The sequence below is a fragment of the Quercus robur genome, chromosome 10 (genome assembly GCF_932294415.1).
Source record: "Quercus robur chromosome 10, dhQueRobu3.1, whole genome shotgun sequence".
NCBI lineage: Eukaryota > Viridiplantae > Streptophyta > Magnoliopsida > Fagales > Fagaceae > Quercus > Quercus robur.
Window position 1 is genome coordinate 47,856,366 of NC_065543.1, and position 26,042 is coordinate 47,882,407.

At 34.0% G+C, this 26,042-nt stretch overlaps 3 protein-coding genes across 3 annotated transcripts; 1 reads left to right on the forward strand and 2 right to left on the reverse strand.

The window, feature by feature from the left end:
- Positions 1 to 778: 778 nt before the first annotated feature.
- On the forward strand, positions 779 to 1,363 carry LOC126704268 (uncharacterized). Its single transcript, XM_050403279.1, has one exon. The coding sequence runs from the start codon at positions 779 to 781 to the stop codon at positions 1,361 to 1,363; it is 585 nt and encodes a 194-aa protein (XP_050259236.1).
- Positions 1,364 to 7,770: 6,407 nt separating this feature from the next.
- LOC126702290 (cytochrome P450 736A117-like) lies at positions 7,771 to 9,762 on the reverse strand. The gene is made up of 2 exons (XM_050400957.1): positions 8,790 to 9,762; positions 7,771 to 8,581 (listed from the first exon to the last, which is right to left on the reverse strand). Exons 1-2 carry the CDS (start codon positions 9,738 to 9,740, stop codon positions 7,970 to 7,972), a joined length of 1,563 nt encoding a protein of 520 aa, XP_050256914.1. The 5' UTR covers positions 9,741 to 9,762; the 3' UTR covers positions 7,771 to 7,969.
- Positions 9,763 to 22,292: 12,530 nt separating this feature from the next.
- On the reverse strand, positions 22,293 to 24,897 carry LOC126702289 (cytochrome P450 736A117-like). The gene is made up of 3 exons (XM_050400956.1): positions 24,735 to 24,897; positions 23,409 to 24,572; positions 22,293 to 23,012 (listed from the first exon to the last, which is right to left on the reverse strand). The coding sequence occupies exons 2-3, from the start codon at positions 24,360 to 24,362 to the stop codon at positions 22,401 to 22,403; spliced, it is 1,566 nt and encodes a 521-aa protein (XP_050256913.1). The 5' UTR covers positions 24,363 to 24,572; positions 24,735 to 24,897; the 3' UTR covers positions 22,293 to 22,400.
- Between the last annotated feature and the right edge of the window lie 1,145 nt (positions 24,898 to 26,042).

Genomic DNA, 26,042 nt, shown 5'->3' on the forward strand with positions numbered 1-26,042 from the left:
GAGTTTCCACCACCGTTTGTGGCGTCTTCCTTATACCGAGGTTCTTGTTTGTCATAAACAACGGCTCGAGGTCTCCCATTTGAATCTGTCCATAGAACGATCTTGGGTTCCCTTTCGTTGTTGGGTCTCGTTATTCTTGATGGGGTTCACATCTTTTGGTATCAGAGCCAGGTTTCTAGCTCAGGTGCCTATCCTTTAACATATTTATCTCTTCTTAGCCGAATTTCCTTTACCCTATCTGTTCAAATCTTTGTTTGTCTTGTTGATGTCTAAACTATTGGTTTGGTCTCACATCTCTTAGTTATTTCGAAATCTTATTTCATTATTCTCAAAAGCTAGTTGCTGATCATAAAAAAAAAAAAAAAGACTCGAAGAAGAAGACAGATAGGAGTCCGAAAAAAAAAAAAAAAAAAAATTCACTATTCTGTGCTTCCAAAATTCCAAAATTGCCATATTCCTTCTAATTCTAATCTGAAAATTTCCATATTCCTTATGTTCAAATCTGAGATTCCTTGATTAGTTCTTGGTGAATTGTTGCTGGAAATTTTGAGTTGTTTGTTTAGTTTCAAAAGAACTGAAAGAGAATTATCGAGTGGAAAAAGGCAAGAGTGGTGAGAACATCAGAGGGTAAAAGCCATATTATTTTGAGTAAAACACGAGTGGAGAGTGATCCACATTCTTGAGTGAAAACACGTAAGGGAATGATTCGTGAGGTTCCTTTTTTTTTTTTTTTTTTTTTTTTTTTTCTTCTTCTTCTAACCTTTATTTTGTAGCAATCATGTCTCACGATAGTGGTAAGAGCATTGCCGAAGATGATACAAAATTGGCTGATTCGAAAATGTTTTTGGAGGCCATGATGAGTGAGATGAGGCGTGTGATGAAGATGGAGATGGCGCAGGTTCACGAATGGATAGATCAAATGGAGAATAGACGTGAGGAGCAACCACAAAACGGTCGTAATTTGCGTAGAAGGGAAAGAGTTCCACCGAGGGAGGAGGATGAAGAGCGTTATGGGTCTGGTTTTTATGAAGAAGAAGATTGGGATTCCATTGTTAGCAATAGGAGACCTGGAGGAAGATTTAGAGAAGCTAGGAATTGCAAAGATAACAACTTGGGTGGTATTAAGATGAAGATTCTGTCCTTTCAAGGTAGGTTTGATCTTGAGGCATATCTTGAGTGGGAGAAGAAGATGGAGTTCGTGTTTGATTGCCACAATTACTCTGAGACAAAGAAGGTAAAATTAGTCGTGATTGAATTTTCTGAATATGCTATTACTTGGTGGGATCAGCTTGTGATAAACAGGAGGCGGAATAGAGAACACCCAATAGACACATGGGAGGAGATGAAAGTAGTGATGAGATGAAAGTAGTGATGAGAAAGCGATTCATTCCAAGTTACTACTATCGAGAGTTGTACAAAAAGCTACAAGGTCTTAGACAAGGGAGTTGAAGCGTAGAGGACTACTACAAGGAGATGGAGATTGCTATGATCCGTGCTAATGTAGAGGAGGATCGGGAGGCTACAATGGCTAGATTTTTGCTTGGCTTAAACCGGGAGATCCATGATAAGGTAGAGATGCAACATTATGTGAAATTGGAAGATATGGTGCATATGGCTATCAAAGTGGAACAACAACTCAAGAGAGGGAATGAGACACGTGCAGGCCATAACTCTAGTTCTACCTCTTGGAAATCGAGTCATGTTAAGCCGCTGGACAAGTCACAAACGCCCAAACTCGAGCCCAAGTCCTCGACCACCAGCCACGTTCCTCAAGGTAAAACTGAAGCCTCTACCTCTAGGAATCGTGATATTAAATGTATTAGATGTCAAGGCAGAGGCCTCATAGCAAGTCAATGTCCAAACAAGCAAGTCAATGGTGAAATTGTGACCGATGATGAAGATTCCAACACCGACGACATGCCGCCATTAGAGGATATTTTCGAAGAGGAGTATTTAGCCCCTGGCGCATTGACATTGGTAGCGAGGAGAGCATTGAGCTTGCAAGTAAAAGGAGTTGATGAAATACAGCGGGAGAACATCTTTCACACTAGGTGCTACGTTAAAGACAAGGTATGTAGTGTGATTATTGATGGTGGTAGTTGTACTAATGTTGCAAGCACAATTATGGTGGAGAAATTGGGATTGCCCATGGTAAAGCACCCTAGACCGTACAAGTTGCAATGGCTAAATGATAGTGGTGAGATCAGGGTGAACAAGCAAGTGTTAGTTGCATTTTGAATTGGTAAATACGAAGATGAAGTGTTGTGTGATGTAGTACCGATGCAAGCGGGACACTTATTGCTAGGGCGTCCATGGCAGTTCGATAGGCAAGTGAAGCATGATGGCTTTACGAACAAGTACTCTTTTGTACTTAATCAATGATCAATCACTCTTGTACCATTGACACCGCAGCAAGTATACGAGGATCAAGTAAGATTACAAAAGGAGAGTGATCAAAAAAAAGAGAGTGAGCAAAAGAAAAAGAGTGAAAATCAGAGAGAGGCTGAGAAAAATAAGGGAGAAAAAGAAAATCAAAGTTCGGCCCTTGAGAGAAAATCAGAGAGAAAACAAAAAAATTTCTATGCAAAAGTGAGTGAGATCAAGCAAGCAATGTTTTCAAATAAGCCGATGATTGTACTTTTGTACAAAGAGGCACTTTTAAACACTAACGAACTTGACCTTGCTTTACCTATTTCTATTATTTCTCTTTTGCAGGAGTATGAGGATATCTTCCCCGAGGAAACACCACATGGGTTACCTCCAAACCGAGGGATTGAACATCAAATTGATTTTGTTCTCGGTGCAACCATTCCAAACCGACCAGCTTATAGGAACAATCCTGAGGAGACAAAGGAGGTTTAACGGCAGGTAAGTGAATTGTTGGAGAAAGGGCACATGAGGGAGAGCATGAGCCCATGTGTGGTTCCGGTCTTACTTGTACCTAAGAAGGATGGGACGTGGAGAATGTGCGTTGATTGCCGAGCCATCAACAACATAACGGTAAAGTATCGTCATCCTATCCCACGCTTAGATGATATGTTAGATGAGCTGCATGGTTCTTGCGTATTTTCTAAGATTGATTTAAAAAATAGTTATCATCAAATTAGGATAAAAGAAGGAGATGAATGGAAAACCGCCTTTAAAACAAAATATGGTTTGTATGAATGGTTAGTTATGCCTTTTGGTTTGACTAATGCTTCGAGCACCTTTATGAGACTTATGAACCATGTTTTGCATGCATTTATAGGTAGATTTGTTGTTGTCTATTTTGATGATATACTCATTTATAGCAAAAACATAGACGATCATGTAGTACATTTGAAATCCGTTTTAGATGTGCTAAGGAAAGAAAGGTTGTTTGCTAATTTAAAGAAGTGCACGTTTTTCACCGATAAGCTTGTATTTTTGGGATTTGTTGTTAGTGCACAAGGTATACAGGTTGATGAAGAGAAGGTACATGCAATCCAAGATTGGCCGAGTCCCACAAGTGTAGGTAATGTTTGTAGTTTTCATGGACTTGCTAGTTTCTACCGGCGGTTCGTGAAGGACTTCAGTAGCTTAGCCGCACCGCTTACTAAAGTGATCAAGAAGAACGTTGGATTTCGGTGGGGAGAAGAACAAGAGAAGGCATTTCAATTAATCAAAGAGAAGCTGACTAATGAACCTTTGTTGTCTTTGTCCAACTTTTCTAAAACGTTTGAAATTGAATGTGATGCTTTAGGTATTGATATAGGAGCCGTTCTTATGCAAGAAGGACAACCAATTGCTTACTTCAGCGAGAAACTCAGCGGGGCAGCCTTAAACTACCCAACTTATGACAAGGAGTTGTATGCATTGGTTCGGGCTTTAGAGACGTGGCAGCACTACCTATGGCCTAAGGAGTTCGTGATTCACACTGATCATAAGTCCTTGAAACACTTGAAGGGCCAACACAAGCTAAACAAGAGGCATGCACGATGGGTGGAGTTCATAGAGACATTTTCATATGTCATTCGGTACAAGCAAGATAAGGAGAATATAGTCACCGATGCACTTTCTTGCAGGTATGCCTTACTTTCCACACTTGATGCAAAATTGCTTGGTTTTGAACACATTAAAGAATTATATGCTAAAGACCACGAATTTTGTGAGGAATATCGAGCTTGTGAGAAAATCGCCTCTGGTAAGTTCTTTAAGCTTGATGGATTCCTATTTCGAGAAAATAAGCTATGCGTGCCTAATTGTTCTATAAGGGAGTTATTAGTGCAGGAATCACATGGTGGGGGATTAATGAGACATTTTGGAGTTGCAAAGACTTTAGCTATTTTGCAGGAACACTTCTATTAGCCTCACATGAAATGAGATGTCGAACGGATTTGTGGTAAATGTGTCACATGTAGGCAAGCTAAATCCAAAGTGCAGCCCAACGGTTTGTATACTCCTTTACCAATTTCTAGTGAGCCTTGGATTGATATTTCAATGGCTTTTGTGTTAGGATTGCTTAGGACTAAACGTGGAAGAGATTCAATTTTTGTGGTCGTGGATAGATTTTCTAAAATGGCACATTTTATTCCATGTCACAAAACGGGTGACGCTTCACATGTTGCTGATTTGTTCTTTAGAGAGATTGTGAGATTACATGGCATGCCTAGGACAATTGTTTCGGATAGAGATGCTAAGTTCTTGAGTTATTTTTGGAAGACTTTGTGGTGTAAGCTAGGTACTAAGCTATTGTTTTCCACTACTTGTCATCCACAAACTGAAGGTCAAACTGAAGTAGTAAATAGGACTTTGTCTACTCTATTGAGGGCAATCATTAGAGAGAACATCAAAACATGGGAAGAATGTTTACCACATGTTGAGTTTGCATATAATAGAGTTGTTCATTCTGCTACCAAATTTTCGCCATTTGAAATTGTGTATGGGTTTAATGCTTTAACTCCATTGGATTTATCTCTTTTACCTTTGACGGAGCACGTTAATTTAGAAGGGAAAAGAAAGCTGACTTTGTGAAGCAGATTCATGAGAAAGCAAGACTCAACATTGAGCGAAGAACGGAGCAATATGCCACACAAGCCAACAAGGGACGTCGCAAATTGGTTTTTGAACCCGGAGATTGGGTTTGGCTGCATATGAGAAAATAAAGATTCTCAGATGGTCCCTTCCAAGTCCTCGAGCGTATCAATGACAATGCTTACAAGCTAGATTTACTTGGTAAGTATGATATAAGTGCCACTTTTAATGTTACTGATTTGAGTCCTTTTGATGTAGGTGATTATTTGAGGGCAAATCCTTTTCAAGAGGAGGGGAATGATGGAGATCAAGGCACCGCATCAATGGATCTCGTTCAAGTACCAATTGGGCCGGTTACGAGAGCACAAGCAAAGAAGTTCAAGGATGTACTCAAAGGACTCATCCAAGAGTTATGGGCTTAAGCAAACTCGTGGAGGCCCATTGAGCATGATCCATGTGGGCAACAAAAAATCGTCACCTTGATTCAAGTTCTAGAAGGATCCGGTCAAGGCTAAGAATTGGCATGAAATATTTTGGGTCTATGTAAAAAATGTTATTCTAGGTTTAGGTGATTTATTTCCTTGTTTTTAGGTGCATTTAATGCTTTTTAGGTCAAACTTTATTCCTAATATGGTTAGGTATCAATTAGGGGTTATTTTAGAATATATTTTCTTGTCTGTCAAGTTTTAAGGAGCCCTTAAATAGTCATCTAAGTCTGTAAACGTTTTTCAGACATTATTGATAAAACTTGTGAGGTTTATTCTCTTTAGTTCTTTGAAGAACTACTCGAACTTACCGGGAATTCCCATGGCGTTCATCTCGACTTATCAAACGGAGTTTCCACCACCGTTTGTGGCATCTTCCTTATACTGAGATTCTTGTTTGTCATAAACAACGGGTCGATGTCTCCCATTTGAATCTGTCCATAGAACGATCTTGGGTTTCCTTTCGTTGTTGGGTCTTGTTATTCTTGACGGGGTTTACATCATTTGTGGTTGAAAATGTTCATCTAGTAGTTATAATAGCAACTGGAAGATTTAAAACAATTGCAAAAACTTTGTAAACAAATTAATAGGTTATTGATTTTCTAGTACTTACAACAATTCAGAATTTTGACTTTTGATTAAAAAAAAAAAAAACAAAAAACTAGCGACATTAATTGGTGAGTTGGCAAAGAGATGGCGGCTAGGATGGTCCCCCAGGCCTCGCTTGAAAGAACATTTCCTAGAAATAATGGGGCTTAAGATATGAGATAGAGTAATTTTTATTACATACATCTTGTTGCATATACTTTTATACACTTCTGAAAAAAATTGCATTGATATTATAATTTGAAGTCACGATTTTAATACAATTTTCATGTGTGTAAAGATATGTGCTAAAAAGTGTGCGAAACAAATATTTCCCCAAAACTAAATGAAGTCTTGAATGTGTGTGTAGTGGGTATTTGGGCATCTGTTTGTGCCTTTATGAATGAAAAATTTCTTATCTTTGTACTTGCTTTTTGAGTCTAAAATCCTTGGCCTACTCATGTGTAAGGGTTGGATCTAGCTAACTGAATAATAGCAATAATTTATTTGTTTATTTGCTTCATATATATATATATGATGTAGGACAAAATATGGGGGTTTATTTGATTATTTTTTTATTTTTGAATTTTTATGTAATTTTCTTAATTTTAGAAATATATGATTTTATTTCCTTGATGTTATGTGTTTTTAATGGTTTGTTAGTCAAAATAGAGTCATATTATGGTATTTGAAAAAAAAAAAAAAAAAAGTTTTTGGAACCAAAAATAGTCTTGCAATATGTATAAAAAAAAAAAAATTAACAATTTATATTCAACAATATTGAGGTTTTATTATTTCTGATGAATTCTAAACTTCTTCCTCATGAAACTCTCTCTCTCTAAAAAAAAAACTTTGATGGACTTTGTTTGTGTTTGTTTTATTTGAAAATATTTTCTAATTGTAAAGTATTTTTAGGTGAAAATATTAACATATTATCTACTTTTTCATATTTTATCAGCCCTCTAACAAATACATAATATAATATAATTTTTTTTTTTTTTTTTTTTTTTTTTTTTACATTCCAACCCAAAACAAAAGAAATCCAAAAAATAATATAAAAAAAGTTACGTTAATTTTCATAAAAAAAAAAAAAGGAAAAGTGAAGACAGACATAAAAAACAAAGTAATGGAGAGAGAGAGAGAGAGAGAGAGAGAGAGAGAGAGATAGATGGTCATGAAACACAAATCTGTTTGGTGTAATAGTGGTCATGAAATAGAGTTTGAGATTTGGGGGTGGTTGTGAAACAATGGTTGATTTGGGGGTAATTGGGTTGAGATCCGCAGTGAGAGAGAGAGAGAGAGGCTGCGTTTGGGGTGGCAGTTGGTGGATAGTGGCGGTGCGATTATGAAATTCACTACATGGATACCAAATCATATTACACTCCCTTGTGCTCTTCAAGTGAATGAATGAGGTATGAAAATTTTGTACTAAAAATAGGGGTGTAAAATATTTTATGCCAAAATATCCCACATTTTGCTGTCAACCTAAAAATATTTTTAGGTTTAACTAGAAATTTTTAATCAAACTAAATACTTGCAATTGGGAAAAATATTTTTTGGAAAATAATTTTAGGTGAAACAAATACATATAATATTACGATGTTCCTTGTTAATACTTAATAGGTCACAATACTCTTTTATTTATATTAAAGTTCTATTCTCACCAATCAAAATGAAATGAGAGAAAAGAGAACTTCAAACTGAACAATTATACATTGTTGAATAGGTCACAATACTCTTTTATTTATATTAAAGTTCTATTCTCACCAATCAAAATGAAATGAGAGAAAAGAGAACTTCAAACTGAACGATTATACATTGTTGCTATATATGTTGAACATAGAGGATTATTCAAATACATTGAACTTAAAGGATTATTCAAATGCTAACTGTATTGCCTATATATACTAGGCAACATATGGAGTTGCAACTGCAATAAGAGGAAATTTTTTATGAATGGCTAAACCAATAGATTCAGTCATGTCCAAATCCTCTCCTCTTGCCCCATTAGGCAATGTCCAATCAAAGTAATTCACAAACTTTGCCAAAACAAGCTTAATGTTGGTTATGGCAAAAGAAATTCCGGGGCAACTTCTCCTACCAGCTCCAAATGGGATCAATTGGAAATCATGTCCTTTAAAGTCTATAGAAGAATTCAAGAACCTTTCTGGATGAAATTCCTCTGGATTGTCCCATAACCCAGGGTCTCTTCCAATTGCCCACACATTGATAAAAACTTGAGTTCCTGCTGCAATATCATAACTTTGTATTTTGGCCTCTCTACTTGATTCTCGTGGAACTAACAGTGGAAGAATAGGATGCAAGCGAAGAGTCTCTTTGATCACTGCATTTAAGTAATGCATTTCATCCAAATCATCCAATGTTATGTCTTTTTTGTTGCCAGTGATCGCTCTCACTTCATCCTGCATCTTCTTCATCATTTTGGGATGCCTTAAAAGCTCTGTCATTGCCCACTCTAACACTGAGTACGTAGTGTCAGTGCCAGCACTAAATGCATCCTATAATAACATACGGTTAATATTGAAGAAAGTTTTCAATATGTATGAGAAACAGTGTGAAATAGCATATGCTACTTGAACAAAACAAAGCCTTTTGTAGTCAAGGCTATCTTTTTTTTTTCTTTTGGACATCTAACTATATAAACCCAAATATATATATATATATATAGAGAGAGAGAGAGAGAGAGAGAGAGAGAGAGATGCTTACCAGGATTAGAGCCTTAATGCATACTCTATGATCAATAGGGAAACCGATCATGTTTTCCTTCTGAACCCAAAGCAATACATCCACAAAGTCCTTTTGGTCTTCATTTTTTAGACTATGGTCGTCACTCCCTTTATTTTTATGATTAATGTGCTCTTCAATTACTCCTTCCAAAAAATCATCAAACTGTTTAGCCACCCGTTCTGCTTTAGCATCCAAGCCATTGACACGGTTCACCCATGCAAGCCATGGAATATAATCCCCCATATTATTAACACCCAACAACTCCATCATCTCCCCTATAAGCTCCTTAAACTTCCTTCCACTTTCCCCTTCACCATACTTCCTTCCCAAGGCAACCCTACATATTATATCGTTAGTAAGCTTTGCAAACATTTCGCTTAAATTCACACTTGAAGAAGAATAGGACTGTTTGATTTTCTCAATTAGTAGAGAAATTTCCTCCCCTCTCACAGCACGAAAAGACTGAACCCTTTTATTGCTCAAAAGATGTAGCACAAGTATGCTTTTCGTTTGCCTCCAGTACTCACCGTAAGGTGCCAATGCCACATCTTTGTAATCGTATGTTAGTTTCCCAAACATTCTTGTTTTTGGCCGATTTGCAAATATGACATCATTGGTCTTCATGATCTCTCGGGCAGCATCGGCGGACGAGACAACAAGGGTTGGTACATTGCCTAACTTTAGCAGCATTAGGGGGCCATAGAGTTGAGCTAAGTCTCGGAGTGAGTGGTGAGGGTACATGCCGAGTTGGTGAAGGTTTCCGATGATTGGGAGCTTTGGTGGTGAGGGTGGTGAATTTTTGTTGTTGTTTGGAAGTGTGGAGGACCATTTGAATAGGAGAATGAAGATAAAGGCCAAGATTGCTAAAACAATGGGATGCAGCAAGAAGGATGTTACATTTGGCCCTAGAAATTGAAGGAAGTGTGACATTTTCTTCTCTCTTTTCTATATGTTTAAGTTCTTGCGATTCCCTTGGTATTAATGTCCTCTTTTTATATTGGATGTATACACTGCCCTAACGCCTCAAGCGTACGTAGTGAGAACTTGAATGTGAATAAAAGTCAGTAAATGGTGCTTTATCCAAGCATGAAAATCGTGTTCATCTAAAAATAAATATGAAAATGGTATTAAGTTTATAATGAAGATGACTTTGTATTTGAGAGTTGTCGTGCGGGCTTAGGCAACTCCAACTATGATATAAGCACTAACAAAAAGGACAAGAAACGTTTAAAATTTTAAATTAAATAAACTATCAGATCAAGATGTGATCCATCTCAAATTGAACTCTACTAGAAATTAATGATTATATCTGATTAATGGGCTTATCATATGGTGGACCCTCCTTTCTTTAAGTACATTTTTTTGGCCACAAATGTTGTTTTTCTTATGTAGTTACACACCGTTAATCCAGCCAGCTACTCTTTCTATACATTGAATCTTTTGCCCTCTGGAGCTGCAGATAGACGTGAGTAGTTTTGCTTCATTCTGATTCTTGATTTCACAGACAATGGAATACTTCCCACTGCAAGAGAGAGTTTATTAAAATTGCTCCCTGAAATACATATGAAGAGATAAACCATATAATAGGGTTTTGCCTTAGCGTCGTTGATGCAATCTCACAAATTTTTATATACATCAATGAGACTATTCATAAATCAAAACTATTCATTGCTAGGGCACTCTGTGCAACAAATACTATCCTTCAAGTCACATTTTCAAATTCAAAATTTGTGACTTCAAATTACGTTTTCAGCTATAAAACACACTGTGAGTAGAGTGGATTGTGGAGCAGCTTTTTCCCCTTCAAATATATCTATAAACATATTGATTGACATCTTTAAAATTTCATTTAAATTAAGGATGGAATCATGATTTTAGTTTTGTGATCAAATCATGAATTAAAAGTACAACTATTTTACAAACAACGTTTATTTTTATTTTTAGAAGAGCACTTTATAAACAAGTTGATGATAGGCCATTGAAATGACTCATACATATTTGACCTTTTTCAAGTTTGAATATTACTGACAATATTTTTTATTTGAAATTAAACTTATTTAATTGTTATTACTTTTTAATATGTAAAAGTAACTTTTAAAGGATTGGGTTTAAATTTTGCTAATATCTAATTTTTCAAATATTCAGAGACCAATGAAAATATTTCAAGTATCACTAAATAGAAATTATAAAAGAATACCTAAGAAACAATCACACATCAACACATGTAAATATTTTAATTTAAAATGATACAAACAGTCAAATTAAATACTATCACGTATTAGAAATGCTTTGGCTAATTAAAAAATGTCATGTTTCTCTTAGAAAACAAGACATAAAGTCTCTCCATTTTTTTTTTTGAAGATATAAAGTCTCTCCATTTAAATTATGATGCATGTCACCACTCATAATCAATCATGTATCATTATACTTCCTCAGTCTTATGAAACACATTTAGACATTCAAAAGTCTCGAAACTCTATCGAAATCAGGGTGTGTTTGTATAAGTTGTTGGAAAACTATATTTTGATTTTAAAATGAGCGTTTATAAAAAAACTATGAGGAGTTGTGGATGCAAAATAGGGTTTTGGGTTTTAGAAACACTCTTTTAATCTCCCAAAACGCCTAACCAAGTGGACCCCAAACTCCAAAGCCTCTAAGAAGTTCAACCTTCGATTACGAAGAACATTCGAAGTAAAATCATTCAAGTCATCACCCTAGATCTCAAAGTTTACTGAAATCAAATTTGAAAGCCTCAAGAAACTCCAAGAGACTACAAATTAATTGAGCTTTACGAATTCAAGCTTCCAAAGTACCGAAAAACTTCCACTACAAATCTTCTAAGACAAATAACATTCAAAAAACATTCATCCAAATTATCATTCCAAGTCTCAAAGTTTTATTGGAATCAAGCTTCAAAACCTCTAGAAACTTCAAGAAGTCTAATCAATCAAAGCTTCATCAGGTTTAAGCTCTAAAGCTTTGAGGAACTTTCACTATAAATCTTTAAAGGTGAAGAACATTCAAAGAATACATAGAATGCAAAGAACGAGAAATCCCTAACAAACACACAACTAAAGATTTATTGCAATTTTGTTCCAAAGACCTTTTAATCCAATTTTCAATCCAAGTGGAGGTAAAATTGTGTTCGAGTCAAGACTACATTGATGTAATACTTGAATTGAAGACTTTTTCAAGGAAATCAAATCAAATGATTATTCTATTGTATTAAAATCTAAATATAGAGAATTGTACCTAGAAATTCATCAATACAAAAATACATTTGTGAAACATATTCAATTGTTTGATTTTCAAACATGAGATTTTGTGTTTTTATTATGAGAGGTTTAATTGGAATTTTCGTGTGAACAACTACAATTTTCAGGAAAAAAAAAAAAAATCATAGAAATTTTTGAATTCAATGAAATGGAGAAAATTATATTGTATATTACCAATCAATCAAGAGGAATATTACTCACTTTAATAGATTAGGGGGAGATTTAGATTGACGCGGTAGTTTAAGAGATAAAATGCAATTAACTGTAATAATCTTCTATACATTATCACACTTTTTTGTACTCACAAAAAAAATTTTAGAGAAAAAATTTTCACTTAAAATCCTACACTCTAGGAATGGTAAAAAATTAAAACATGAAGTTTCAAAGTAACCATTTAAGTTTTAGACTTTCAAAATGCAACAAATTAATATAACCCCGTAGTCAGTTGCTGCTAACTCCCTTGAATCCCTTCTTCTTCTTCTTCTTATTATTATTTTAGGCTTTCTATTCGTTGCTTCTCTCTATCTCTTTATTTAACAATCACTTTCTTAATTTATTTCTCTTGCAAGTAAATACTTAGAAAAGAATATGCACAAGCATACATAAATTCATATTTGAAAGTTGTTAGTACCTTGAGTAAAATTCATTGAAGGAGGACACTAATAAATTTCTTTTACATGTTATTAGCATGTCACTAGACTAAAGTCATTAGGGATTTCATCAAGGCCTGCATGTTATGTTCATACATGATAATTTCCCTACATAGATGATTCTGTTTTTTTAGAAGTAAATTAAGTTTCTAATATAAAATTTTGTGTCATTTTAGTCTAAATTTTTTTTTACCTACAAATATTTTCAAGTATTTAGTTGCATTCTTAAAAATGTTCCAAAAAACATATTTTTTTACTTTCCCATATCTTTTTAGCTCCAAACAAATACTTAATAAAAAAAAATCTTTACATTCCAACTCAAAAAAATCTAAGAAATAATTTAAAAAAATATGTTAATAAACAAAAAAAAGGAGAGAGAGAGAGAGAGAGAGAGAGAGAGAGAGAGAGAGAGAGAGAGAGAGAGAGAGAGAGAGAGAGAGGTTGCGTTTGGGGGTGGTGGAATTGGTGGTCGGTGGATAATGACGACCAGGGATGGAGATAAAACTTCAATTGAGGGGGGCTGAATTATGAACCAATTTATTTCATTACAATCCAAATTAGCATTCATTTAATTTAACAAAGGATCAACAAATGAAAAAAATATATATAAAATAATAATTTCTTAATACATTGCAATTTAGTTATTTATCAAAATGGAATTCAACATTCTTTTTAATCTAAATGTATTCACAACAATTCTTAGGTGTTATGCAGTTATTGGTGGCAAAAACGTAATTTTATTGTTGGGTTTAGATTAGAATTAGTAACAGGTAGCATCGTCTGTCACCTAAGATTTGTTATGAAATTGATGTAAAAATATTATAGACATAGTATTTCTATAAAATATAATTCCATTGAGTAGCGTGTTGTGGCCTCGTGGACGTGTCATTTTTATTTTATAATTGAAGGGTGAGTTCGGCAAACCCTTTTTGAAATTAAGCATTTTGAAAAAGTGGTGGTTTTAATATTCGCTTAATGAAAATGAGCTTTTTGAAAAGGACAAAATTTGGCTCTAACCATTAATATGAGATGACATTTATTCTTGTTATGTGCAACTTTGATGTTTCACTTAACTCAACCCACCAAGTGTGTCATGTGTATAGCACATGACAGAACACATGTCATCCTTCTATTGATGAATGGAGCCAAACCTTTTTCTTTTAAAAAAACTAAATTATTTGATAGTTAAAAAGTGTTGTCTCAATAATCAGAATGTTCATCTAGCACTTATTAAAATTGCTATTTGAGGTGTAAATTACCAAAAAGGGAATACCTATATAAGCAAAGTGCTAAATTTAACATAATTTAACTTGAAAATATTTAAAAATTAAGTTCAATTAGATTTATGTAGGGATAAGGGCCCAAAATTATATATTAGGTTTTGGGCCTTGGCCTAGGATGTTGGTTGGTTTGAGGACGAATAAACAGTAATGAGGGTGTTAAGCTTAGAGTCCCATGAGTATGTGGCAAATGGAAGGATTGGGGGAGGTTGTCCGAGGAGGAGTAACTTCTCAGATCAGTGAAGCATAGACCAAATGTATATCCTATCGTTCAAAGTAACCTTCAAGGAAGTTCTACTGATAGGGACGTGCATTATGAACGTACAAGAGGGATGGGATCCCGGAAATATCTAAGGAAAGGCTGTTGCTACCGCATTAAATGCTCTGTAGCTAACTTTCTGGCTACATTAATATGGAGAAGACCCCTGAATAGTATTACCTTGGCTATCCCAACTCACAAAGGGCCTGATGGGGTGTTCGATGGGACAAACACTCAAGTAGTGGCTTAGATGATCAACAAGTGTAGGACCAAGATCGTTCAAAGGGAACTATATAACATGAGAAACCCTCCATGGAGGTGGGATCAGAAATTTGTAAGAGAAAGCACTGTAATAGCTTGAACCATAGCTGTAACAATTTTCAATCAATATATTCTAGAACAGACCTCCTCGGACTGTGCCAAGGACAAATTTACTTAGATAACTCCAGTCCATTTCTGCTTAATTATCTTTTAAAATCCATTCTAACTATTATCCCATTCATTAGAGTCTAGTTTTCCAACCCACTATCTATAAATTCATTGTATTGAGCTTATTGGGCTCGGATCTAATCATACGTTGGGCCAAGGATCCAAAACGCGCTCTTATAATTTATATTATTATTTATTTTATTTTTATATTTATCTTATATAATATTTTATCATTTAGGTATTATATTATTATTTGGATATTTATATTTATATATTTGAAATTTGAAATACGTAATGTAAATGTCTACATGATTTATCATTTATGTATATGATTGTCCTAATTCTTCTTTTTTTTTTTTTTTTTTTTTTTTAATCCTTTAGTTATTAGTTTGCAATTTTTTTTATTGGTTAGCTATTAGTTTGCACTTGATTTATGGTGCCATTTTCTTTTAGGGGTGCAAACTTTTAACATTTAATGATAATGATAAATGTCCAACTCTCCTAAGTCCTTTCAACCCCACCTAACCCCACATGCCCTCCACTAAACCCATGATCACTTTCTTTCAATTTTTTGTCAGCTGAGTCTTGGTTTCAAGTTTTAGCTCTCTCCCTCTGTTATGCACATCTGTGAAATATCAGTACTGATGCCGAAGTACTGCAATGAGCTATTTAGCCTAAAAAATATGAAATTACATATGGTGATGTGTCGTGGATTATGCTTGGGGGGCAAGAAGAAATTTCTTGGGCCAGATACCAGAATTTCACATGCATATATATAAATAGGAATAGGAGTTCATACACTGACTCGAGGGCATGGCCTCCATTGTTCAATGAATATATAGCTACTTATGCTCATGATTGTGAAATTCACTACATGGATACCAACTCATGTTATGCTCTCTTGTGCTCTTCGAGTGAGTGAAAGAGGCGTCAAAGATTTGGACTGGAAATATTTTATGAAACATCCTTACGCTAACCAGCATTTTCAATCAAACCAAATACTTACAAGTAGGGAGAATATTTTCCAAAAATCAATTTCAAGTGAAACAAAACAAATGAATATAATATAATTATGTTCCTCAATACAATCAAGAATCGGAATGAAGCAAAATTACTCACGTCTATGACTATCTGCAACTCCAAAGAGCAAAAGATTCAACGTCAGGAAAGAGTAGCTAGCTAGATTAGCACTTAACTGTGCATTACTATATAAAAAAACAACATAGCATGGGCAAAAGATATAACTTGCAGAAAACCAGGAATATCAATCAGATACAATCATTAAGTTCTAGTAGAGTTCAGTAATTCAATTTGATGGGATGGATCACATCTTGACCTTTCTGTCTTTTTGCCTAATTTGGCTAGCATGCATAATACGTACGTTATTTGGATTGGAGGTGCGTTCATAGCTTGTTGGTGCAAATGTCAGAGTTTCCTAAACCCACACGACAACTCACAAACGCCAAGTCATCTTCATGATTACAATACGCTTGACAAAATTTTCATGTCTTTTGTTTTTTTTTTTTTTCTTGTTGATGAATGAACACAATTTTCATGCGTGGACAAATCACCATTTACTGACTTTTAATTCCCACCATTTTCATGTCATCTTCATTCTCCTATACAAATGGACCTCTACTCTTCCGAAAAAAAAAAAAAAAAAAAAAAAAAACCTCACCACCAAAGCTCCCAATTATCGGAATCCTTCACCAACTCAGCTTGCACCCTCATCACTCACTCCGAGGCTTATCATTATGTACCAACCCTCTCTCTCTCTCTCTCTCTCATATATATATATATATATATATATATATATATATCTTCTTCTTCTTCTTTTTTAATTTATAATAGTAAATGGCAATTAAATAGGATTACATAATTTTACTCTGGGTTTACTTTGTTTAGTTTTGAAAGTATTGGATTTAAGTTGTTGCTTCTCTATCTCTATATTTAATAATCACTTTTTTAATTTCTTTTTCTTGCAAATAGATACCTAGAAAAGAATGTGCACAAGCATACAGAAATTGCATATTTGAAAGTGCTTAGAATATATGAGTAAAAAATTCATTCAAAGAAACACTTTCCAATGCCAATTATCCACACCTTAACAGGAAAAAAACCAACTAATGTCAATTCAAAAGTCCAAATCTTGTAATTTAATTATTCATTGTCCCCAAGTAGACAAATAAGGTTGTTTATTCACCTTAAAATTAACGTGGTAATACTTGCCATAAAGAAATGCAATTGGTCCCAATACACGCACTACCGTAGTTGATAGAACTTCGATTGGTACATTCATGTTATGAGTATGATTTTTGTCAGGGTTATAATTTATTGTAATTGACTAATCTTTTGACAAAATGTATTTTATTTATAATTGGGTATATCTAAGATGAGTTTAGTACTTCAAGAAATATGTTCAAGTGAAGTATTAAAGACATGAAGATTGGTTCAAGAAACAAGTGAAGAAAATCTGTTCATTAAGTCTCGACAGATAGCTCGACAGATGTCTGCTATTGAGACTTAATGTGAAGCTTGATAGATAGATCGACAGAAACTCGATCTATCGAGAATTACGATTTCAGAATTTCCAAATCTGAAATTCGGCATAGTCTTGTATATTTGTTTGTGATTTCTTTTTTCACAATACTAGACATATATAAAGTTTATTTTAAAGGTCGTCACACACGGATACAAAAATCAAAAGACTTATTTTCTCTGTGTGAAGCTACTGCGTTTGTACGCCATAGGGTTTCGTAACCAAGTGATTCCTGATCTTTATTGTTGATGAAGTAAAGAATTTTGTAGCCAACAATATCTGTTCAAGTTGTTGGAGTTAGTCATGAACTGGGATCCATGCAAAGGGTTAGTTACAAATTGGAGATTTGTGCATCAAAGGAAAGAGGGTTACTACAAGATCAAGTCTAATTGGGTATTGGAGCGAAAGTTCAACTATAGGTTGGTATTTCGGGATAGGCCAGGGTAGTTGGTAAGATTCCTTATACTTATAACCGCTTGATTGTTGATTAGTAGACTCTTCGAAGTGGTGATCTTAAAATTACCCGGTGGGGTTTTTACCTTGCTAGGTTTTCCTCATTTATCAACAAATCACCGTGTCTAATTTATTTTCTGCTGTACTTAATATTTTTGGTAATTTGTTGATGCTTTCATGATTTACATGCAATTAAACCTTATTAATTAACTTGGATAATTGAATTAATTAACCGGAGTCAAGCTATCTTAACCCAACAATTTTGCATTGGTCGTCAATCACCAATTAGTTTCCACGTCAAATTTCTTCTACATTTTATGAGTATGATCCTACACTCATTAGGGATTTCATCAAGGACCGAAACCTAATGCTATGAATTCCAAGAAGTACTCAGAACTTGACATGTATAGAACTCAACTCCATAGGCATTCCGTCAGTGGTCACTAAAAAGAGCTTCCATAATGAGGGCCTTGCATCATACTCCAATATCTTCCCCTGCAGACCATGAGAAAATGCAGTTCACCATCTCCAACAGCACTGACCGTGCACGGATGCGCATTGGCTAAGCAAATCGTATCAGGATAATCATATTAGTAGTTCTAATTGGTTTCTTCTGATTCAATCATCTACAATATTGCCAGTCATGTCATATGTGTAAAGTTTTCTGGGGTAACAAACTATTCCTAACCATGTTGAAAACATTTTCTAATAAAATTGGCAATAGAAAACATAGGTAATCAGTGCAATAGATGGTTCAACACAACAACCATATGAACTTTCTGGTCCAAAAGTTCAGGCTTTTACATCTGCCAGTTGGGCTATTCTTAATAACAGTACAATTAATAAGGTATTAATCTAAAATAATATAATGTAATATATAATAGTTGGATCGAGATAATGCCCAACATCAAGATTCTACAGACTTTAACGAGGATCAAAACCCAAGTGAAAATTGGAAAATCGCCTCCTCTTGGGACCAATGAGAGTCTTGTATTGGCCTGTGATGAACTGATGACCAGGTTGCGTTTGAAGCTAAGGATAAGTGAGATTATTTATTTTTTGGTTGGGAGAATCAATGTCTACTTATATTAAGGTTGCATTTGTATAAACTGTTGGAAAATTGTGTTGAGTTTAAAAAACACATTTATAAAAAATAAAAATAAAATTATGAGAAGTTGTTGCAAAACAGAGTTTTGAATTTTAAAAATATTATATATATATATATATGTGTGTATATATATTTCAAAATGCTTAACCAAAAGGACCTTAATTAATTTATTAACTTGTCAATATCTATCTAAAATAATAAATCTTATGACTTAAGAAATGGGATAACAGTGTGTTAACCTCGTGAGACAGCCGGGGAAGGATTCCTTGGATGCTTCAAGCTATGATAGCATCCTTCCAAACTCTGGTTTTTTCCCATGCCATAAATTTCTACAAATGAAAAAACTTTCTTAGGCAATCTTACCTTGTTTTCACCCTCTTGATCGTTATGCATCAGTAATGGAAAAACTTTAAACAAGTTTTAGGATTTGGCATTTTATAATAAAACTAATGAGGTATATATAGAAAACTCGGGAGATGAAACTGATGATAGAAATTTAGTGAAATTCGAAAGAATAATTTTTATGTAATTCTATCTAACTCATGTAAAGTTTGTTTTAGTTTTAGAAATAAATGGACAGTTGGAGAAACTATTTACATAAATTTGACTCAATTGTAATGAGATTCAACGTGGCAAAAGAAATAGAAATATTAAAGTCTTTTAAAATTCAGAAGCAATTATTCACGCATGTAGTGCCTAAGAAAATAATGCATGAATGTAATCAAATGTATGCAATCTCATCAAACGCATGTAGTGCCTATTCAACTTGGTAGAGGAATCGGTTACACTACAGACTCACTTGTTATAAAATTCAATGTGACATAAATAATAGCAAAATTAAAGTATTTTAAGATTCAGAAGTATCTATTCATGTAATTTCATCATATTCTTGTAACACTTATTTAACTAAGTGAAGAGATCAGTTAATGCACTTATTATGGTGGGTTCTAGTTAACTCAACTGGTAAAATCTTTGATGGTTGTATAAGAGATCTGGGGTTCAATCATTGCATACATCAAAAACTAATTAATGTCTTGGTCTGATGATAAAAAGTTATCATTAGGAGTGAACGCCATATGTTGAAACTCTCTCTTTAAAAAAAAAAAAAAAAAAAAAAAAAAACCCACTTATTATGAGATTCAACGTGGCATAAGTAATAGCAAAATTAAAGTCTATTAAAATTTAGAAGCATTTATTCACATGATTTCATCAAACTCCTGTAACACCTATTCAACTAAGTGGGGAAATTAGTTACACTAACTCATCAAACTAATGTAACGCCTATTCAACTAAGTAAAGAAAATCGGTTACATTGACTCACTTGTTATAAGATTCAACATGGCATATGAAATAGAAAAAGAAAATATATTAAAATTTAGAAGCATCTATTCACATGATTTCATTAGACTTATGTAACGTCTATTCAACTAAGTGGAGAAATCAATAAAAATGACTCACTTGTTATGAGATTCAACATGGCATAAGTAATAGCAAAATTACAGTCTATTAAAATTGAGAAGCATTTGTTCACATAATTTCATCATACTCATATAACGTCTGTTCAACTAAGTAGAAAAATCGATTACATTGACTCACTTGTTATGAGATTCAACGTGGTATAAGAAATAGCAAAATTAAAGTCCATTAAAATTTAGAAATATCAATTCATGTGATTTCATCAAACTCATGTAATGCCTATTCAACTTTTAAAATCTAATGCCAAGAAGGGAATTGTTAGGGAGATAACATCTTGGGGTAGACTCCAAATGAAGAATTAATATAATATATATGGACACCACTTTACCCAAAAGATTAAGTCTTATGAGTTTGGACCTAACTATGTTATATTAACTTAAAGTCTGAGCTGTCACGACATGGGCTCTATGGAATGATCGCAACAAATTTTACTTTTGAAAAGATCCGGCTACAACCTATGATCCTTGATGGGGCGGTGGGTTTCTGAGCAGAGAGTATCAACACCTAACGGCAGCACTAAAAATTTCCAAATTATGTTTTTCCATGGTCTTATTTTTGGTCTTGCGTTTGTTGACATCCTCTGTACTGTGCTGTGTTCTTCTTCTGGTTTTTGTTTTTCTTATCTGCATGCTGTTAGTTCCCAGATGCCGTTGTATCTTTGGTTCCTTATATTAATAAAATTTCTAGATTTTTTTTTTTTTTTGAAAGGGTAAAATTTCTAGATTTATCTAAAAGAAAAAAAAAAAAATGTCTAAGTAGAGAAACCAATTATATTGTTTTGACTCACATGATATGGGATCCATCATATGGTTGTGCATATGGTAGAATTGAATCAAATTGATATCCCAAAGCATCTAGACTTGATTTATCTAACTTGGCGAAATGTTTGTTTCAATTTTAAAAATCAAAAGTTAAGTGGAGAAGCTCGTTATACATATTCAATTTAACTGTAACGAGATTTTGAAATATTTTGAAACTCAAAGCCAATTTACTTGATTTTATTTGAGTTACAGTGATGTCTTTTAATTATAGAGGTTAAATACCATGTTGAGCAAGAAATTACTGGTGCTTGAATTTACAAGGTCTGAGATTCCATGTGCTTGAATTTTTTTTTTTTTTTTTTCACCCATTTCACGAAACATGTTACTCATTTATAGAAATCCAAATCCAAATGGAGCAATTGAAAATATGTAATTTACTTGCATATAATGAGATTCCATGTGGCAGACTTAACCAAATTGGATTTAGCCGAAAGAAATACAAAGAAAAATTTTCTAAATAAATAAACTGTTTATTTATTTAGAATCAAATAAGTTAGCCGTTTTGGTTGCAATAATTAATAATATAATAACTTCAAAAAGTACGATTGCCTTCAACTTCTCCCTTGTAGTTGTAGACTTGTTTTTGAAAATGAAGTATGTAATTGAAAATAAAAGGTTTGTGTGGGTTTAAATTTTAATATTTGGGTTTGATGATTCATCTTTCACAAACTTCTAAACGTATGAATTCCAGTTAACTCAATTAATAAAGTCTATAATGGTTGAATAAAAGATCTAATATTTAATCCCCACCTATACCAAAAACTTATTTGTGTTTTAATCTCATTAGGAGCGGACGCTATAAGTTGAAATTTTCTCAAATTTTTTTTTTTTAAAATATTCTAAATATTCAAGAGTCTTCTAATTTAGTCAATACATTCTAGTATTTTCAATGGAAATGGAAATGGTTAGGATTCAAACCTCAATTATTGAATTCTAAAAATAAAAAAAAAAGTTTTCGGTATTCGTCTAGGCATCTGCTTTAAATTTACTTGCATAATTGTCTATGTAATTGTGCATATATATCATCATTCCCCTGCATAAATGCTTCTGTAATTGCTTAAGTAAATTAAAAATTTGTTTCTAATGTAAAACCGTATTGCATTTTAGTTAATTTCATTATTTTCCTTGTTTATCTATACTAGACTCTTTTATTTATCTTAAATTAGTTCCATTCTCTACAATCAAAATGGAGTGCATGAAAAAAAGAAATTCAAACTGAACAATCATATTCATACACATTCTTGCCAGCCAAATTGAACTTAGAGGATTATTCAAATGCTAAATGTATTGCCTATATATGCTAGGCAACATATGGAATTGCAACTGCAACAAGAGGAAATTTTCTATGAATCACCATACCAATAGATTCAGTCATGTCTAAGTCCACTCCTCTTGTCCCATCAGGCAATGTCCAATCAAAGTAGTGCAAAAGCTTTGCCAAAACAAGCTTAATTGTGGTTATGGAAAAGGATATTCCTGGGCAACCCCTCCTACCAGCTCCAAATGGAATGAATTGGAAATTATGTCCTTTAAAGTCTATAGAAGAAGTCAAGAACCTTTCTGGATGAAATTCCTCTGGATTGTCCCATAGCCCAGGGTCTCTTCCAATTGCCCACACATTGATAAAAACTTGAGTTCCCACTGCAATATCATAACCTTGTATTTTGGCATCTCTACATGATTCTCGAGGAGTTAACAGTGGAAGAATAGGATGCAAGCGAAGTGTCTCTTTGATCACTGCAGTTAAATAATGCATTTTATCCAAATCAACCTCTCTTATGTCCTTTTTGTTTCTAGTGATCTCTCTCACTTCATTTTGCATCTTCCTCATCGTTTTTGGATGCCTTAAAAGCTCTGTCATTGCCCACTCTAACACTGAGTACGTAGTGTCAGTACCAGCAGTGAATACATCCTATAAGAACAGATGGTTAATATTGAAGAAAGTTGTCAATATGCATGAGAAAGAGAGTGAAATATCATAATTAAGTTACTTGAACAAAACAAACACTTTTTTAGTCAAGGATGTCTCTTTTATTTTTTTTAGTAAAGTACGACTATCTAATATTTTCAGTAAGATCCCTTCATTGGCCATTCTTAGCTAATAATATTTAACACTTCAATAGTTGACCTGTATAGACCCACACAATTTCATAACTTTTATTTTTCCATAAAGTACTTATATTTTTGTTATTATAGGCTTATGTAAAAGTGGTGTTATGGTGGATCTAAGTCAAAGTGGTGTCATTGACACGAAATTTAGTCACACGCACACACACACATAGAGAGAGACAGAGAGAGAGTTGCTTACCTGAATTATAGCCTTAATGCTTACTCTTTCAACAGGGAAACCGATCACATTTTCCTTTTGAACCCAAAGTAATACATCGACAAAGTCCTTCTGGTCTTCATTTTCTAAATTATGGTTATCATCCCCTTTCTTTTGACCATTTATGTGCTCTTCAATTACTCCTTCTAGAAAATCATCAAGTTGTTTAGCTACCTTTTCTGCTTTAGCATCTAAGCCATTGACACGGCTCAACCATGCAAGCCATGGAATATAATCCCCCACGTTGATGACACCCAACAACTCCATTACCTCCCCCAGAAGCTCCTTAAAATTCCTCCCACTTTCCCCTTCCCCTTCACCATACTTCCTTCCCAAGGCCACCCTACATATAATATCCTTAGTAAACTCTGCAAAAGCTTCGCTTAAATTCACAGCTGAAGAAGAACAAGACTGTCTGATTTTCTCAATCAGTAGAGATAGCTCTTCCTCTCTCACTGCACGAAAGGACTGAACCTTTTTGTTACTCAAAAGATGTAACACTAATATGCTTTTCATTTGCCTCCAGTACTCACCGTATGGTGCCATTGCAACATCTTCGAAATTGTATGATAGTTTCTTAAACATTCTTATTTTGGGCCGGTTTGCAAAGACGACATCATGGGTCTTCATGATCTCTTGGGCAGCATCAGCTGACGAGACAACAAGGGTTGGTACATTGCCGAACTGAAGCAACATTAGAGGGCCATAGAGTTGAGCTAAGTCTTGGAGTGAGTGGTGAGGGTGCAAGCCGATTTGGTGAAGGTTTCCGATGATTGGGAGCTTTGGTGGTGAAGGTGGTGAGTTTTTGTTGTTGTTTAGAAGAGTGGAGGACCATTTGAATAGGAGAATGAAAATGAAGGCCAAAAAGCTTAAAACCAATGGATGCAGCAACAAGGGTTCTTCATTTGGCCCTAAAAATTGCAGGAAGTGTGACATTTTCTTCTCTCTTTCACGGGCAAGTATATGTTTAAGTTCTTGGGGTATTGTCCTCTTTTATATTGGATTTACTGCCCAACTGCCTCAATGGCGGAGCCACTTGAGGATCGAGGGAGGCCTTGGCTCCCACAATTTTATTTTATTTTTAAAATTTTAAATATCCTAAATAATTTAAAAAATTTTAAATTACCTTATCATCTTACCCCATACCTGTATAAAAATAAAAATAATTTTTATTTAAATAAAATACAACCCATAAATCAATGTTATTAATTTTATGAAGAAAAAAAAAAAAAAAAAAAAAGATGAAGATGAACTTGACGATGAAAACAGAAATTAAAAGATAAGATGAGATAGTTTGAAGAAATTTACACAGAGTAGTAGACCCGAAGAGGCATCCTTGGAGTTGAACAAAGCTTAGAGAGAGAGAGAGAGAGAGAGAGAGAGGGGGGAGATAAGAGAGACAAGCTAAGAGTATTAGACTTTCTGAATATGAGAATATGGTTGTGATGAGGTTTTGAATATACGGTTGTGATAAGGTTTGGGATTTGGTGATAGATGGGACTTAAAGAGAAAGATGAAAATAGGGGAGGAAAAGACCAAAACATGTGAGATAGAAGAAACTAGAAAGTAAAAAAAGAAACTAGAAAGAAAAATAAAGAAACGAATCAAAAGATTTGGCAGTGGTGGGTCCGTGAGAGAAAATGAATGAATAGTAAAAATTTAGACTATTATTTTATATAATTAAATTAAATTCATTATTTTATATCCATATCCCACTTTTTTAAATTGATAATTTTAGGTTATTTATATAAAATAATTCGGTATCAAATATTTTGTTTAATTGGACAAATTGAAAGTCACTAGGCCTTGTAGCCTAGTGGCACCCAATTAGTTTGTAACTTTAGAACTTGGGAGTTCTATGCCCCTTAATTACCTAGCAAAAAAAAAAAAAAAAAAAATTTGGACAAATTGAAACGGAATCTTAACAGAATTAATAACATTACCATAAATATATATAAGAGATCTGGGGTTCAATCCCCGCCTACACCAAAAACTGATTGGTGTCTTGGTCTGATAATAAAGAGCTATTATCAAGAGCGGACGCCATAGGTTAAAACTCTCTCTCTCAAAAAAAAAAAAAATTATATTTCATACAAATATATATATATATATATATAACTTTTTAAAAATAAATTTCTGACTCTACCACTGACTTGCCTCAAGAGTAGGGCGAACTTGAATGTTAATTAAAGTCAGCAAATAGTCCGTTGTCCAAACATGAAAATTGAATGTGTGAAGTAGGGGTGTGCAGAAAACCCACCGACCCGCCAAACCCGACCCAACCCGACCCGACCCACAGGGTTGGGTCGGTTTTTAAGGCTTGGTGGGTTGGGTTGGGTTACCAAAAAAATTATTATAGTGGGTCGGGTTGGGTTTGGGTCATAAAATTACAAACCCGTCAAACCCGACCCGACCCACCCATATTTAATATATATTTAAAATATATTTTATATTTAATAATTTTTTTTAAAAAAAATCAATTGTAGGGCACTTTTATATATATATATATATATACACATATATATTATATATTTAATAATTTGCATTTTCTCAATTCCTTCTACTAATACTAATTTAATATATATATATATATATATATAATATTATATAATTAAT

Bases quoted from the DNA above. Each gene is read 5' to 3' on its own strand.
- LOC126704268 (XM_050403279.1), top strand. From the start codon at position 779: ATGTCTCACGATAGTGGTAAGAGCATTGCCGAAGATGATACAAAATTG.
- LOC126702290 (XM_050400957.1), bottom strand. From the start codon at position 9,740: ATGTCACACTTCCTTCAATTTCTAGGGCCAAATGTAACATCCTTCTTG. The intron at 8,582-8,789 runs GTAAGCATCTCT...ATGTTATTATAG, and splicing joins GCATTAAGGCTCTAATCCTG to GATGCATTTAGTGCTGGCAC.
- LOC126702289 (XM_050400956.1), bottom strand. From the start codon at position 24,362: ATGTCACACTTCCTGCAATTTTTAGGGCCAAATGAAGAACCCTTGTTG. The intron at 23,013-23,408 runs GTAAGCAACTCT...CTGTTCTTATAG, and splicing joins GCATTAAGGCTATAATTCAG to GATGTATTCACTGCTGGTAC.